The 16,154-nt window shown below is 39.5% G+C and overlaps 1 protein-coding gene across 1 annotated transcript in view; it reads right to left on the bottom strand.

Moving 5' to 3' along the window:
* Positions 1 to 12,709: 12,709 nt before the first annotated feature.
* LOC119886483 (inositol 1,4,5-trisphosphate receptor type 1-like) overlaps positions 12,710 to 16,154 on the bottom strand; it is a 65,498-nt gene continuing 62,053 nt past the window's right edge. The window contains exons 46-47 of the mRNA XM_038697260.1: positions 13,958 to 14,132; positions 12,710 to 12,783 (exon numbers count right to left, since the gene is read on the bottom strand). Coding sequence (XP_038553188.1) covers positions 12,710 to 12,783; positions 13,958 to 14,132 — 249 coding nt within the window. The remainder of the gene's footprint in view (positions 12,784 to 13,957; positions 14,133 to 16,154) is intronic.

The raw sequence follows: 16,154 nt of genomic DNA, 5'->3' as shown, positions 1-16,154 counted from the left end.
TTATTTTTATATTATAAAGCTCCTAATTTAAAAGAATTGGTAAAGTCATAGCTGGAGAAAGCATCTCATGAGTCAATTCTATGTAGAACAAAAGGTGGTTTGGGAGATATATAAATTCATTAATTTCATGTTTTGTAATTGTTCAACTGCAGTGACGCTGACGTGTTTAGATTTAGATTTATTTGCTGTCATATTCCAGTGTCTTCTTTAAAACGAATAAAAACGTAAATGCAAAGAATTAATAACTCATCATGGAGCAAATGCCCCCTGTCAGTTTTTTTGTTGTATTGTGGTGTAAGAAGCCTTTTAATGTTGCAGCTAGTGGACGTGGAGCTAAATTAAACAGCTTTTCCCTTTAAGTGATAAAATCACCTTATTCCACACTGTCTCACAGTATCACACATATTCTGCATCAGCTTGTTACAACTCTTCATTAAGTACATACGGTGTTGACTCTGAGTGAACTATTCAACCAAAGTTATATTTCTTTATGGCTACACCATTCTCTTAAATGGAAATACGCATGATGTCTTGTGCATCATTTTATGCATCATTTAATCCAGCATGAAATCTTTGGAGTCTGCAATAGAATTGGTTTTTCCAAAGCTCAGATAAACCACATGAGTTCTTCATGACTGATCCACTGAAGGGGTTAACTATGTATATTATTTAGTTAAATTTAGTTAAATCTACAACAAATGTATCAATACTTTACTTAAATTCTTAATCTGAAACATAACTAGTAGCTTAGCAAATAATTATGAAATAAATTCAACATCTGAAATGTAGAGAAATAAAGTCATATACACTTTAAATACTCAAAGTACAATACATCAACATTGTACTACAGTAAATGTATTACCATTCTTTCTGGAATATTAGAAGTCGTGTGTTTAATTTTTGTAGTTAGTTGCACAACCCACTCAAATTTCAACTCTAATGTCTACTATAGAGGAAAGTATTTTACAGAACTGAACTGTTTGACTTTAAAGTGATTTGTGGGATGTGTTGAGCAAACTAATACGTGACCAAACTCCAAGAAAACAATGATCCGCTGTGATTATAATGAGCAAAAAATGAGAGACAAAGTGAGAGAGTGATGGAGTGAGTAGAAAAAAAAATTAATGAATGTGATGATGCGGAGGTGAAACCATATGAGCGCCTACCTGAGCGATGGTACCTGGCCGCACTGTGGCCGCAGTGAGAGAGGCAGCTGGGCCGAGAGAGGCGCCTCCTGGCCTCCACAGACAGAGCAGCCATCACAGCTCCCATAATGCAGCTTGAACTATCACAACAACAAGGATAACTCTGCTAACAAGCTGCTCTGAAATACTGGATCCTGGATTAGTATAATAAGGGACGATCCAAACTTTAAGAGACCAGATGCTAACAGAGTGCTTTAAATTGCTAAAACACTGGCTCTAGAAATCTCAAAAACGAGCAAAGCTTGAAAGTCTGAATCTCACGTACCAACAAAGGCACTGCCTGGCACTGTGGAAAAGGTGACAGGTGAGAGAGTTTTTCAGTGTGTGTGTGTGTGTGTGTGTGTGTGTGCGTGTACGTGTGTGTGTTTGCACGTGCTTTTGTCAGAGGCCACATTTGAAAATCTGTTTGAGTTTGTGACACCACGTCACAGCGAGAGAGAGAGATAAAAAAGAGAAAGGGATCAAACAACACTGCAGAGCTTCTGACCTTTCACATCACACACCTCCATATTCCTTTTTTTTTCTATCTGTCTCACCTCCTTCCTCTCTTCTGATCGCTCTCTCCACACAGAAACATAATAATAACTCCTATACACAGTCTCACTCTTATAGACTCTCTGGTAAACAAATTCTCACTGCAAGCAAGCCTCCATTATCTCCCTGCAGAAAATCACGAGTGCAGTAGGGGTTTTCTGGAAAATCTATAATAAAGGAATCCTGTGGAGCTGTCTTTTAAACAAAGAAATTTATGTTTATGTTCTTCAGGAAGTTAATAATATTGATCAAGCTATAGTTCTGCACATAGCTCCACATGAACCCACGTGTCGTTTTTACTTGATAGGGATTAAACAAAAGAGATGAAGCGGCATTGTCACATATTTGCTGAACCACTAACTCACTTGCTCAATATTTCTTTGTCTAGAGGACAGTTTCCAGAAATGTCAGAGTACTAACTATTCTTAAATCTGGTGCGGCTGAGCAGGTGGGTAATTACCAACCAATAAGTATCTTGCCTGTCTTTTCAAAGGTCTTGGAAAAAATTGTGGCAATGCACATAATGAATCATTTAGAAACAAATAATTATCTGCACCCATTGCAATTTGGGTTTAGACATAAATTCTCTACAGAGAGTGCAAATTGTTGAAATCATACATAGATAAGGGAAACTTGGTGGGGGTTAATCATAATGTTCTTGTTTCCAAACTCTCAAAGTTAGAAAGAAAACTTTGGCTTGGTTTAAATCATATCTTGCAAATCGTGAACAGTGTGTCATTATCAACAACAAAACATCATCTTTTCTAAAATGTAAAACAGGAATCCCACAGTTAGGACCGATCCTCACTAGTCGATATATAAATGACCTCCTGGAATCCTGCGAAGGGGCTGGTCTTCAAATAATGCGGATGACACATGTATATGCATATGGTAAATCAGTTAACGCAGTGGCAGATCAATTATCACAGCACCTGGAGGCTATAGCAAGATGGCTACAAAATTCATGTCTGACGCTTAATGTAAAAAAAACTGTCTATTTGTTTTGCTCGGGCAGACGGCCAGTTCTGGAAAAACTGGATGTCAAGATGCATAATCGACATATAGAGCAAGTTTCAGAAGTTAAATATCTAGGCTTAATGCTGGACCCTCATTTGAAATTTGATAAACATGTTTAAAAAAAATAGGGAGAACTATAAAAGCAAATTTATATCTTTTCACATTAATCAGAGATTGCTTAACATTTGATGCAGCCAAAACATTTGTTTACACGATGATTGTCTCACACTTTGGTTACTGTGTTACCTCATTGTGGCACGTAAGGTGTGATTAAACCGTTGGAAGGATTATACAATTGTGCCCTAAAAATACTAAACAAAAAGCCCATTAGATCACATCATTGTCACATCCTAAGAGACCTGAACATGTTGAGTTTTGATAACTATATTGCATTTGCAAATGCAGACCTCATCATGAAGTGTTTGCATGGACAGACTTCTCAGGCTCTCTGTGAGATGGTTAAAGGCCTTGCAGGGAATTGCAAAATATCTTATAGGAAAACATCCTTCGACCAGACTTCCTTTTCAATCAAGGGAGCTAAGATCTGGAACGAGCTGCCTATTGAGCTAAAAACAGAACAAAATCATCAACAACTTAAAACTAAACTGAAGAAGTTTTTAAAAGATATAGTCATGTGTAGGGATGGGGGGTGGAGGGAGGGATTGGTGGGTGGTATACATGTATGTGCACAATTGTTTTACTGTTACTGTAAGTAGCTATAAATGCTGTGATGTTGTTCATTGGAAAATTGTTGTACAAGTCTCTATGTTTATAACATCTGTCCCTATCAAATAAACTAGATGCAGCATGTTAGCTTTAGAGGTGCTGGTAGGCAGACTTTACAGAATAGAGAAGGTCAAATATTGTCGTATTCATACCAATTCCTTCACCAAAGATTCATTTGATAGTGTTTTGCTACTGACAAGAATACACAGCTGGAAACGGTAGAAAAATCTGGCGCCATGCAGGAAAATGCCATACAACACAAACTCTATAAACTAGAACAACAACAACAAAATCTACCACCACCGTGAAAGTATAATGAAGGCAAGAAAGCTTTTAGCTTCAGTTTAGATCTGCATTACACAGAAAGGGCAATGAAAATGCCAGTCAAGGTTATTAAGGGGCAGTCTACTGACCTTCTATCTGGAAGTGAGTCAAGATACTCACACTGTTTTGATTAGGCACACAAGGCATGCCACAAAAAAGGCATTAACATATTAAAAAGCGGATTAACCATTAGGATGGATCACAAATGTAAAGTAAAGAAATATACTGTAATATGAAAACAACATAAACAATGGTCATGTACTATGTTCAGAACATATTGTAAGAAGAAGATGAACTGGATGAGATTTCATAGCTACAGTTTGTCTGTGAAGAGTCATCCAGGTCATAGTGATCCAAGGAAGGTTAAATTCAAGGGCAACTGGACGGGGGGTTCTTCTGAATGATTGACAGGGAATACCAGCTATTTAACCTCTGTGGGGTCATTAATCAAGGTGATGGATACCGCTTGGTTCGTTAGTGCTCCTGGCTGTTGTAATGACAGTCGTTGTGATCGGTGGAGTCATATGAGGCCAAGCTTGAAAGACCGTTGTTGCTGTTCTCACGAGGCCAAATGTGAGTATTTGTTCACTCTCCTGGGAAGAGATGAAAGGACAGCATTGTAGGTGGGGGGAAAAGTGCAGTCTTAGCCCTCCTCCCCTGGAGGAAAGAGGAGTGAAAGAGACCATTTACACCAAAATAGAGATACCATCACTTAACAGGGGAGGAGGGCTAAGACAGCACTCATCCCCCACCTACAATGCTGTCCTTTCATCTTTTCACAAGAGTGAACAAAAGCTCACATTTGGCCTCATGTGACAATGCCAACGATGAGCGTTCAAACCTGGCCTCTCGTGACTCCAACAACCACAACTGCTGATCAGCTGAACCAAGCAGTTTTCATTACCTTGATAGCGACCCCACGGAGGTTAAAGGGCTGGGATTCCCTACCAGTCAGTCAGAACTGAAGAAGCCCCTTGGATGAAATGTCTTCTAGTATCTTCAACCACGTCCAGTAGCCCTTGATGTTAGCCTTCCTTGGATAGGTACAGTTTGGTGAACGCATTGAAACGTTGCAACCAAAAACATTCTTATTTTAGAATTGAATGTTAACCATGAAAGGACTAGTTCAGCATGTTGGGAAATATGCTCAAGCATGTTTTTCCTGATACCACTCTCTGTTAAGTAAAATATAAAGCTAAAGCCAGCAGCTGGTTAGCTTAATTTGGCAATGGCAACAGGTAGCATGGCTCTAAATCTCACTTATTAACACATTATATCTTGTTTGTTAATGTGCAAGTATAAGAGGCAGTAGGCTGATTTTGTTACCTTTGGACAGAGCCAGACCAGCTGTGTCCCTGTTCCCAGTCTTTATGCTAAGCTAAGCTAAGTTAATCAGGTGCTGGCTAGAGCCAGTAATATAGTAATGTAACGAGTAACATAACTAGTTAGTTACTTTTATCACCCAGTTATAAGTAATATTATTGCTTTTAAAAGTAGCTAGTAACTTATAACAATTTCTGAGTATCTCACACAACACATTTGATTGTGGTCACTGGGTGATTGTTGCAGGTTATGACAAATGGAAGATATTGGAGCCTGTCTTAATTTCCCACATATCCTGTTTGTCATTACCACAGGTTGGTGGATGTTCTATATTTAACAATCCACAACTTGCATTTACAGTAAATCCTGGAGCATTTACTTCTGGACACGACGCTTTAAGGAGTGTGTCTAAGTGTTTCCCAGTGCTATCATCAAAACAACAATGACGACAATGTGAAATGTTTTAAAAACACAAAATTGCTTTCTTGTAGTTTTATCTCTGTATGAAACTGCCTGATAAAAACCTCTATGTTAGATCTGACAGTGATTGTAAACAACAGTATAAGGTCTTTACTGATAGGCTCTCTCTTGTTTTTGTCTCATAGTTTAGTTCATGTCTCCATTATTTATCAGTTTAGTCACTGCATGAAACACTGCAAACATGCAGTATGAGACAGACAATCAAAAGCTGCATAATTTTTTTTTTTACAGTGCTGGACTGCCACTAACAATTGTTTTCTTGATTTAACGGTTACTTGTTAAAAAACAACATAAAATGTATAACTATCATAAAAATACCCAGTATAATTCAGAGCTGAAAGTAACTACCTACTAAGTAATTACCATGTCAAATTGTATTGTCTGACCAACTGTTCAAAACTAGATATTATTCAGTTTACTATCAAAAAGAAATACATATATATATACTCAAATTTGAGAAGCTGGAATGAGCAAATATTTGGCATTTTGCTTGAAATTTGGACCAAACGATTATATAATGAATTAATAGTTCTAGCTCTGGTTCATCGTGTAAACAGTCATATGAAAAACAATTACAAAAATTGTTAAATCCGCCACTAACTTTCCACAAACATGCTTCATTTACACAGAACAAACCAATAGTCTCAACAACCCAGATCAATATTAGATGTTTTGTCTTCCTTAACAATTTATCATCCTGATGAGGTAAAACTGTTCATGCTGAATTATGCATGCCCATGCATGTTGCAAACAGATGCAACAAAAGTCGATTGAGAGAAAATTAATTGGCAGTTTTGATAGTAATATGGTCATTTGTGGGTTTATGAATATATTCTGGTTTTCTTACTGCTCTTCTATCATAGTCAACTGAATATCTTTGGATTTTGGACTGTCAGTCAGACAAAACAAGGCACCCCAAGACATCAGACTCTGAAAAATTGTAACAGGCAAGACCAAATCATAAATCGATTAAGTGATAATGAAGATAATCATTAGCAGCAGCTCATCATTGCACAATATTCTTGATCACCAGCAGCCATGTAACATCTGTCCACTAGAGGACGCTGGACACCATAAAGCACACAGCAGAGCTGAAGCTCACCTACAATCACTGACACAATCAGAAGAAAAGAGAAGGAAATGAAACATAAGAGAACAGATCATTTTTTCTGACTATTCCTAGAGCATATATAAGCTTACTCAGCTGCAAACCAATAGGTGGATGCTGTGTGGTTTGTCACATCATCAGTTTCTGTACTTCACAGGGAAATGATTGATGAGGAACAACCAGTACATGGATAAAACAAGCCACAAAGACATAATATACAGAGCTTGCAGCATGAGCTTGCCTGTTATTCGCTGTAAATCTGTGCAATCATGCACACGAGTGAAAATCTGCAAGTGCATTTGTTTCTTAATGTTTGCATGTGCAGAGCCAGCTGATCAAACAGTAAGCCTCCGGGAGTCTGTGCACACTGCATAAAGATGATTATACCCTCGGTGTCTTTTTAATGCTCGCATCTTCCCTAACAAGCGGCGCCAAGTACCCTCTCCAAACTCAGTAAACAACAGCTGAGACATTTAAATTTGCTGCATGGCCTCTACATTAAAACTTTCTTCAAGAGCTGCACAAATCAAACACCTGTTATTAGGGGAAAGATGGCAGCACTGTCAGGCTTTTCCCACTCCTGATATCTCTGCCTCACCCCGTACTGCTTAATATGTTCCAATTAAAACCAAACCCAGTCTCACTTCCATATGAGATAATCCTCTTTTCATAAAAATCACCTCAGCTGGGCAGGTTCAAAGCCAACCTTAGCTGTGTAATTAAAACAGGGACTTCTTAATCAAAGCTCGTTTTTTCTCCTCTCCTTTTGCCCTGGTTGTTGCTTTATTAATCTAATTTCTCTTTATCCAACACCAAAATATCTCTCTTTCTCCTCCCTTCCTTCATCGTACGGTGAAGGTAGAATTAGGTTTAGGTGGTGGATCAGTGGAGACAAAAACTCCTACCTGAGCAGTACTACATTATGAACAATCCAACTGGGAAATGTCAAGAAGATGAGGAGACGCTAAGCAAAGCTGGAGGCAAAAGAGGGTCTTTTTTCCTCCACAGAAGGCATTCATCATCAAGTCCTGTCTCCTGTTGCTTCTCTAAAGAGGATGTGTAAACACTGCAACCTGCCCTGTCTGCACAAACCTTAGGAGAATCTGGGACAGAGGAAACAGCAGGGAATAACAGACAGAATGGGACTGGTGATCAACTTAAAAAAAAAAAAAAGAAAGTGAAGAGAGGACTGATTGGGGATGAAGAGAGAGGGATACTGAGTGCTGATTCAGCCGCTGGTGGTTTGATGATGTGAATTGGATGAAAGGACGCAGAAGGAGGAGGCTAGACTTACAGCTAATCAATGATGAACGGAAGGACATACAGACTAAGCGAAGAAGGACAGACTGGTAAAAAACATGAACAGGACAGTAATAAAAATAACAATCTTTATGTGGAAAAGGTGCCACTGATCAGACAAAATGCTCAAAAAGTTTACTTCAGTGACACTTGACATTTTCTTTACTTAAAGACAAGAACAAAACAAAACAAATACATTTGATGAGGAAGCACTTTCTGAATCTGAAGCCATAAAAGAAAAGTCAAGATACACTGGTTCCTTAATGTACAAAACTTAAAAAGTCTTAATCACAATGTGGCTACATGAATAAAAACAAGCCCAACGTGTATCACCACACTCAGGTCTCCCACTGGGTCAAACAATTCCACACTCGACAAATGAATTAAGCTTCAGTCACACACACGTGAGAATTTACATAACTCCTTCAATACACCTGTATTCAATACAGTGGTGGCACTCAAAGCCTTTACTTAAAAGTACCAATACTACAATGTAAAAATACTCCATTGCAAGTAAAAGTCCTACTTTTAAAAGTGTACTAAAGTAAAATGTATCAGCTGCATGTACTTAAAGTATCAAAGTACTAGTACTTGGCCTGTGTGACTTATAAATAAATAAATTTTCATTACTTTCTATACAGTTAGGTAATTTAGGTAGAAGTGATTCCCAACCTAGGGCTCGGGGCCCCTCCAAAGGGTCACAGGATAAATCTGAGGGGTCGTGAGATGATCAAATCTTTTGTTTTTCTGTTAAATATTGGATAAGTTTACCTCTTTGGGACTTTTATTATGAAATAATAAAACCATATGAGAGGTTTGGAGTGTAAATTTCTCTTTGGTGTAACTGCCAGCAACTCATACACATCTTAAATGTGACACCACAAAAGAAGAAGAGTACAATATTTCCCTCTGAAATATAATGGAGTAGAAGAAGAAAGTAGCATAAAATGGAAATAATTATGTGAAGTACAAGTACTTGAGGAAATGTACCTCAGTAGTTACTTTACACCACTGAATAAATACTGAATGAAAGAGCATGTTGTTACAGATACCAGCAAAAAAACCCTGATTTTCTTGAAACTGTAAACAACAGGAACCTCTACTGACGTGTTAGTCTGTGGGCACAGGAAAATATACAGTTTCTATCATTGACAGCAATTTAACTTTGGTTTTAAAGAAGCAGAAAAAAAAGAGCGAGTACCTTTGACTAGTGTCCCAGTGATGAAGCCAAAGAAGCAGCGCAGCAGCTTGGAGATCTCTTTTTCACACTCTGCCGTGCATGCATTCATCCTCTAAACTTTGACCACCTGAACCACCGGCAGCAAAGAGAAAATATGGGGGTCTCAGAAGACAAAACCAGTCGAAAACACCCCACAACAAAAAACAAAGAGAGGCTTCATCCAAAACATTAGCCAAAAGAAAAAAGACGCTTGTGTTCAGTCACTGAGTAGGACAAATTTGAAAGCGCACACTAAAGAAACGTAAAAGTAAATACTCTCCCAGAGGATGTTTCCTCGGTCTGATGTTGCCTGTTTCCCTTTAGATAACACTTGAAAGCTTCTTTTTAAACACAGTGTCCCAGTTTGCTTACAGGTGATCACTCCCTCCTCCTTCCTCCCCCTCCTGTTCTTCTTCTCTCCTCTTTCACTTGTTTCTCTCCTCTACCCTTGTCGCCTCAGAGTATAGGTGAACTGAATCGTCCGATGTTAGGTCCGGTCTGTCCTGAAGCCGTTTTAAATGACCGACCCTGACAAACCACAACACACAACACTGACACCCGTTAACACTCCTCCTGTTTCAGCCTTCATTAGGCCACAGTGCTGCATGGTCACCGGGACACGGGACACGCCCTCTGAAGTTCAGCTCACGTTCTCTGACCGACAGAAGCTGAAATATTTGACTGTTCAGGGAAGAAACCACATCTCACTGCACCTCCGTCCTTTGTCTCTCTTATCTAATTCGAGTCATATTACCCTTTTCATATTACACACATTCATATCTCGCCACGATATGGCCTCGTTATCTGACTCTTCTTCCAATGTGTGGGAGTTACGTTTAATTCAGAGATTAAACTTTGAGTGTAGTTTCTTACTATCAAATGAAAAAAAAAGTCACCATGCCTCTCTAGAACAGATAGTCCAGGAGTGGGACTGTATGTTTGCCGTTTATATTTCTGGGTTTGGAAGGGAAATCATTAATTAGTGCTAAAACAATTATTATAACAATTACTATAATAATATAATAATTAGTTAATTGCTTAAGTTAAGCAAACATAATTAACATTTACTGGTTACTCTTCTTTCTTTTACTTTGTATTTCACTGTATATTGAATATCTGTGGGCACAGCAATCAATTTGAAGATGTCACCTTGGGCTGTGAAAAATAGTGTTGGGCATTTGTGACACTTTATAGACCAGTGCAACACGTGAGGTTGGTTAATATATTTAATGTCACAGTAACCAAAATCAGCTTTATAGGCTGACTACAAAGCACACGCCTTCCGAACCCGAACACCACGTGCTGCAAGTCAGTAAAGTAGCTGGAATACAAATGCAAAAAAAATGACCAAAAGAGATCAAGCCCAACATGTGAACATTTTATCTCTCTAAATGACAGTTTAAGTGCTGTTTTGAAGACTTTTCCGCACTGCCAGGAAGTTAATTCAGTGGAGGAATTAAAAAATCTTTCCCTTTTTTCCTCCACAGTCACATTTGCAGTGCTTTGATGTCCCGGGGCGTTTGTGCGTCGACCATGAAGTTCGAGTCTTACTGTGGACCTCTGTTGCTTGTCATCCCCTCTCTTTCTCTTTCATTATTTCCTTTGATCACTCTACCCTCACTGTGCAATAAAAGCAGAAAATGCAAAATTTAAGATACTGACTCAACATGATGGGTAATTTGTATGTATTTGAAGAACGTAAAACCCTTAATTCATTAAACACCAGACACAACATCGAGGACAGAACATCTCATTGCCAGTAGCTTCAGCTTTGGATATGATTAATCGATTTATTGGAGAAATAACTGATTGGTCGATTATGACCAGCAGACACAGCCTCCTCACTCTCAGTTTCTCCTTCTGTTAACAACAGAATCCTCTGCCCATTTTTATTTTCCACAAACACTCTGCTTCATGTTCAGCAGTCTGTCAACCAGTTATCCTGCTCATCCCTGCTCCTGTCTCGACCTCTTCACGACTAAACTAAACCACAGGAACCACTTTGACACCACCACCACCACCACCCCCACCTCTCTCTGATATGCATCTCCATCTTTGTGCTGCTATTTTTAGCTGCTGGCCATTACAGAGGTGAGGGCTTGCCCACCAGCAATGAATCTCTCTTCCCTTGGCATCCCTCAGATGAAACAGATCCCATCACAGCCCTGCTTCTCTTTCTCTGCTGTGCTGTTCTTTACGCACCGTGCTCCTGTTTCAAATCTAATAGCGTGGACAGATAAGACAAACACAACAATCACAATCAAAGCACAGTCATGGCCATGATTAGTTACATAAATGAAGATACAAAGCTGATAAAAACAGAGTAAAAGCCAGGGACAGTAATAGAGCAACAGTGCTACAGTGCATTGTTAATGTGCATCAGGGAAAGTTAAAACTACATGTGCAGCTAAGAAGAGCCTCCAAACCCCACAAACACTGATAACATGTTATTAAGGTATACAGGGACACCTTCTCCAGCAACGCCGGATCTGCATCTCCATCTGTTTAAAGTCTAAAGATGTTTTATCAGACAGCTTGCAACAGCGTTTCCATTTGAACTTTCAAATATTTAAACAGTTTCTTGTTGCCACATAGGGCCGCCAAAGTGCAAAGTTTCCTTGTGAATCTGTGAGGAAAAACATGGCAGCACTTAGTGAAGTGCTGCTGCTCGAGCCAAGGGAGGAAGAGGCGAGGAGACACCTATCTGATGCAAAGTGTGTGTGTGTGTGTGTGTGTGTGTGTGTGTGTGTGTGTGTGTGTGTGTGTGTGTGTGTGTGTGTGTGTGCATGATAAGCCACAAGGTCAGGTCTTATACGACTGGATCTAGCTCTCACATTTCAGTGACCTGCTAGAGTACCATTACATGGTACATGAGGCTGAGCTGGCCTCAGACCTTAAAGGCAGCTCACAATCACACACATCCCTCATTTGGTTTAATTAAATCTTTCTGGAGCCTGTGTTAATGTTTGTTTTTTAATTAATGGGGCCTTTATTCAAACCGTTGAAACTGTTTTCTCAACACAAAATCAGCTTCAAGGAGTTTGGGAGGAGAATACAGAAAGAGGGAGCTAGGGATAAAAGGCAGAAGTAGGGAATGAGATAAGTGTGCAAAGAAAGAAAAGAGAAGGCAGGAAGGGACAGGACAAAATAGGGAAGAAAACAAGGAAGTAGTGAAGGAAAAGCAGAGGAGGGCGAAAGTATAAATAGCAAAACAGTAGTGCAGGAGACAAGTAGGTAGGGAAGGACATGAGACGAGGCATACATCAACAGGAATAAGTAGCAAGGCAACAAGGACAGTAGGTATGAAGGAAAGCAAGAGGCAGGGAAGGGAGAGGGATAAATAAGGGAGGAAATAAGGAAAAGGAGATAAGTGAATAAGGGAACAGGACACGAGGAAGTAGAGAAGGAGAAATATAGGTAAAGAGGGAAATGGGGCGGAGAAGAACATGGAAAAGTAGGGAAGGAAACAAGGAGTCAGTGAAGGAAAAGAAGAGGCAGGGCAGGAAATGACGAGGTACGGAAGGAGGTCATGAAGGGAGGGGTAAGGACTGGAGGGAAAGAGAAGGAAACCTGATAGTTTCACAGACTGACAAATTACAGAATATAGTACTTAACATATTTCTTGCTCCTTGTGATTTCAAACAATGCTAACACTATAACTAAAACTATTAACGTTGGCTTTTATCATATATATTATTATTATTATTATTTATTATTCTTATTATTATTAACAGTGCTTTACCACCAAACTCCCAGACTTACGTTTTGAAAGGAAAGTGATAACACAGCAGTAAAAACATGTGAAGAGGCTGACATAAGAGTTGGTGAATGAATTATGTGGATTAAACTACAACACACCAGCATGTAACAACCCTAAGAGCTCAGCAGACTAGAGCTGCAACTAACGATTATTTTCATTGTCGACTAATCTCCCGACTATTTTCACGATTAATCGACTAATCGTCAAGAAATTGTGAAAAATGCTCATCACAATTTTCCAGAGCCCAAAGTGACGTCTTCAAATTGCTTCTTTGGTCCAAACAACGATCCAAAACCCATAGACTCTTCATTTACTATCATAAAAGACAAAGAATTGCAGCAATTCCTCAATTTAAAAAGATGAAACCAGCAAATTTCACTTTTTGCTTAAAAAATTAATGATTAATCGATTATCAAAATATTTGTTATGCTTTCATTCTCTCTGCAGGCAAAAGATTAAGTGTGCATGATCACAGCTGGACCACTGGGTGGAGCACTGAGACTAACCACGACCGGAGCCCAGTAAAAGCAACATACTAGATCTAGGAAGGTAGGGAAAACATCCAGGAAGTCCTAATGAGTCTTTTAGTGTGTGCATGTATATGTGTGTTCTTGAGAGGCAGAAATGGTCAGAGGCACTTAAAAACCATAGAAGAGGAAGAGTATCAGAGTATTTCAGGTCTGTGTAGGGATTAGTAATGGTGGGTCGAGGCTGTGAAAAGACATTTGATGAATGAGTGTGTGCAACTAAGTGATCTCAGGGTACTTGACCCTGAGGTCATCTGCCTGGCACAATGAGTGAGTTGTGCCCACAGGGACCTCAGGAGGCCAGGAGACGTACAGCCAGTCAATTCAGCAATCAATTCAAACACTGTTAGTCACACTTGTTGTGCATTCATCACATTGCGAGCCTCACCAACGCATCACACTCACTCGAGCTCTGTCTTTCCCCCACTCTCTCACCTTTGTCCTGTGGCTGCGTGCTGGCGATGATCCATTTGACCAGGCAGCACTTCATCAGAGCTTTCCGAGAGAACCGCGGTTTCTGCCACTTCCCAGAATCCTTAACTCTGCCTGGTGCAGGCTCGACGCCGTTGGCATCTCCCAGCAGGCTGCCATCGACCACCTTGCCATCTGCCTGGAGGGAGGGGAAGAATTGGGGAATAGGAGGGAGAGAGAGAGAGAGACAGCGTTTAAGGTGTTATGGAAATTAAACAAACCAGGCTGAAATCTTTAAATTAGGCAGGAGATTATCTGCGTGCCTGGAAAATACGATCAGCTTCTGATCTGGAGGTGTTTCAGGATCACTTCAAAAAAGGTTCAAAAAGAGTTCAAGTCAGTAGATCTGTCGTGTTTTATGGGTTTCTTTCTTATCTGAGTTTTGGAAACTTTGTGTCCAAAACTACTGTCTCCTGAAGCTTCAATTTGTGAATGCTTATTACGTATTTTAGTGCAATAATCAGTCAGAACCTGTTGTTATATAATCAGACAGACACTCCTCTGTTTAGGCCCATCACGGTTAGGAGAGAAAATTGAAAAACAACCTGTGTAAGTTAAAATAACTTTCACTAATCTTATTTGCATACTTGCCAACCGTCCAGATTTTCCTGGGACAATTATGTTTTTCACTGCCCACTCATTCTTCCCAGAGTTCATAACATTGTGTCCTTTTCATTGCATTCATTACTGTTTCTGGCACTGTACAACCTGTGTGAGCACTACATCTCTTTCTCTACTCTTTCTACCCAGACAACTAGCATGCATGTGATGCAGAAGAGAGCTTACGCCCCCCACTGCGGCCACCACCCCCTGTTTTAGAGGTCTCAAGGTTGGCAAGTATTGTTGGCCTATTTGTTTGGGATGTTTTTGTTATTTTTTTGACCAGGAAGACTAAACCAAAACAATGAGCTGAAAGAATACATTACGTGTAGCTATTTGAGCTATTGCTAATTTAAATTTCATACCTTCTTGTTTTACAAATGAATAAATCAGTGCTTTAAAAAAATCTATACAAAAAACAAGGGGAGGGCTGTAATGGTAACAGTTCAAGCACAAGGATGGATGAGCAATGGGCTGTCTGTGGCCCATCTTCAAACTTGATAGCTGTACATTTTATGTTGTGTGTGTTTTACTGTTTATTTTGAAGGTTAGCTAACTTGCCATTAGCATACTGCGTGGCTAATGTGGCTTGCAGGCTGGGCGATGTTGGATCTTGTAATGTTGTAACGTAATATTGATAATATTGATATTGACAGTCAAGAAAGAAATCGTGTGAACGATAAGCCTCAATTGAAGGAAACTAAATGATGGGTGTGTGTGCGTGTTTCTGCGGTATGTAAATGACTTGATAGACATGCCCTGAAGGTAACGATATGGCTGTGGGAATAAATTTGCTTGGCAACGTTGTTTAACTTTGACTAACGTTAGCACCCAGCTTGCTCAGTCGATAAAGCTGCAGGTAGTGGCTCACTGGGCAGTGACGTTAAATCCACAAACATACACTGCAACTACACATTACTGCACCAAAGTACTTCATTTATTATAAATGAAGTAATTTGCAAAAACAAAACAAAAACGGAAATACCACCATGTACCGCGCTGCAGGGGAAATTACTTCACTGTGACATCCCTTATACAGTATTTAGTAAACCCTAAAGGTGTACCAGGTAGAAACATTATGGAGGCTTTAACTTATGTAAGAATAATGAGGATTTGGTTTTACTAATTTACTTATAGTGATGTGATTGACTGACATTGTAATATTTTCTTAATGTCTTGATATTCAGGTTTTTTTTTTAGTGGAAGTCACAAATTGGAAAGAGGAGGCCGCGAGACAAACAGATGCAGACAGACGCAGTGTAAACACAAGAAAATGCAGTGCTACATTAGCTGTTTATTTACGGACCACTGGACCCGCAGGCATAATCACAATCATGGGCACACACACAGAGTTTTAACTAGCATCTTACGTTCCTTCTTAACGCTTCAGTTAGCTCTGTCCTGGGGTAGCTTTTAATGTCTGCACAACATCCTCACACACAGATACACAAACACACACCCATCCTATAAGGCAGAGTATATACCCATAATACTCAGACACATCTTCATATAAGCAAACACAGAACAGCGACGCAGTGCACATAGCTGTGCTCTGCCATGA

The sequence above is a fragment of the Micropterus salmoides genome, unplaced genomic scaffold, assembly GCF_014851395.1.
Source record: "Micropterus salmoides isolate LMB-PRFRI ecotype aquatic unplaced genomic scaffold, ASM1485139v1 Ms_hic_scaffold_4, whole genome shotgun sequence".
In the NCBI taxonomy this organism is placed as follows: Eukaryota; Metazoa; Chordata; class Actinopteri; order Centrarchiformes; family Centrarchidae; genus Micropterus; species Micropterus salmoides.
This window is presented reverse-complemented; position numbering and strand designations above follow the sequence as displayed.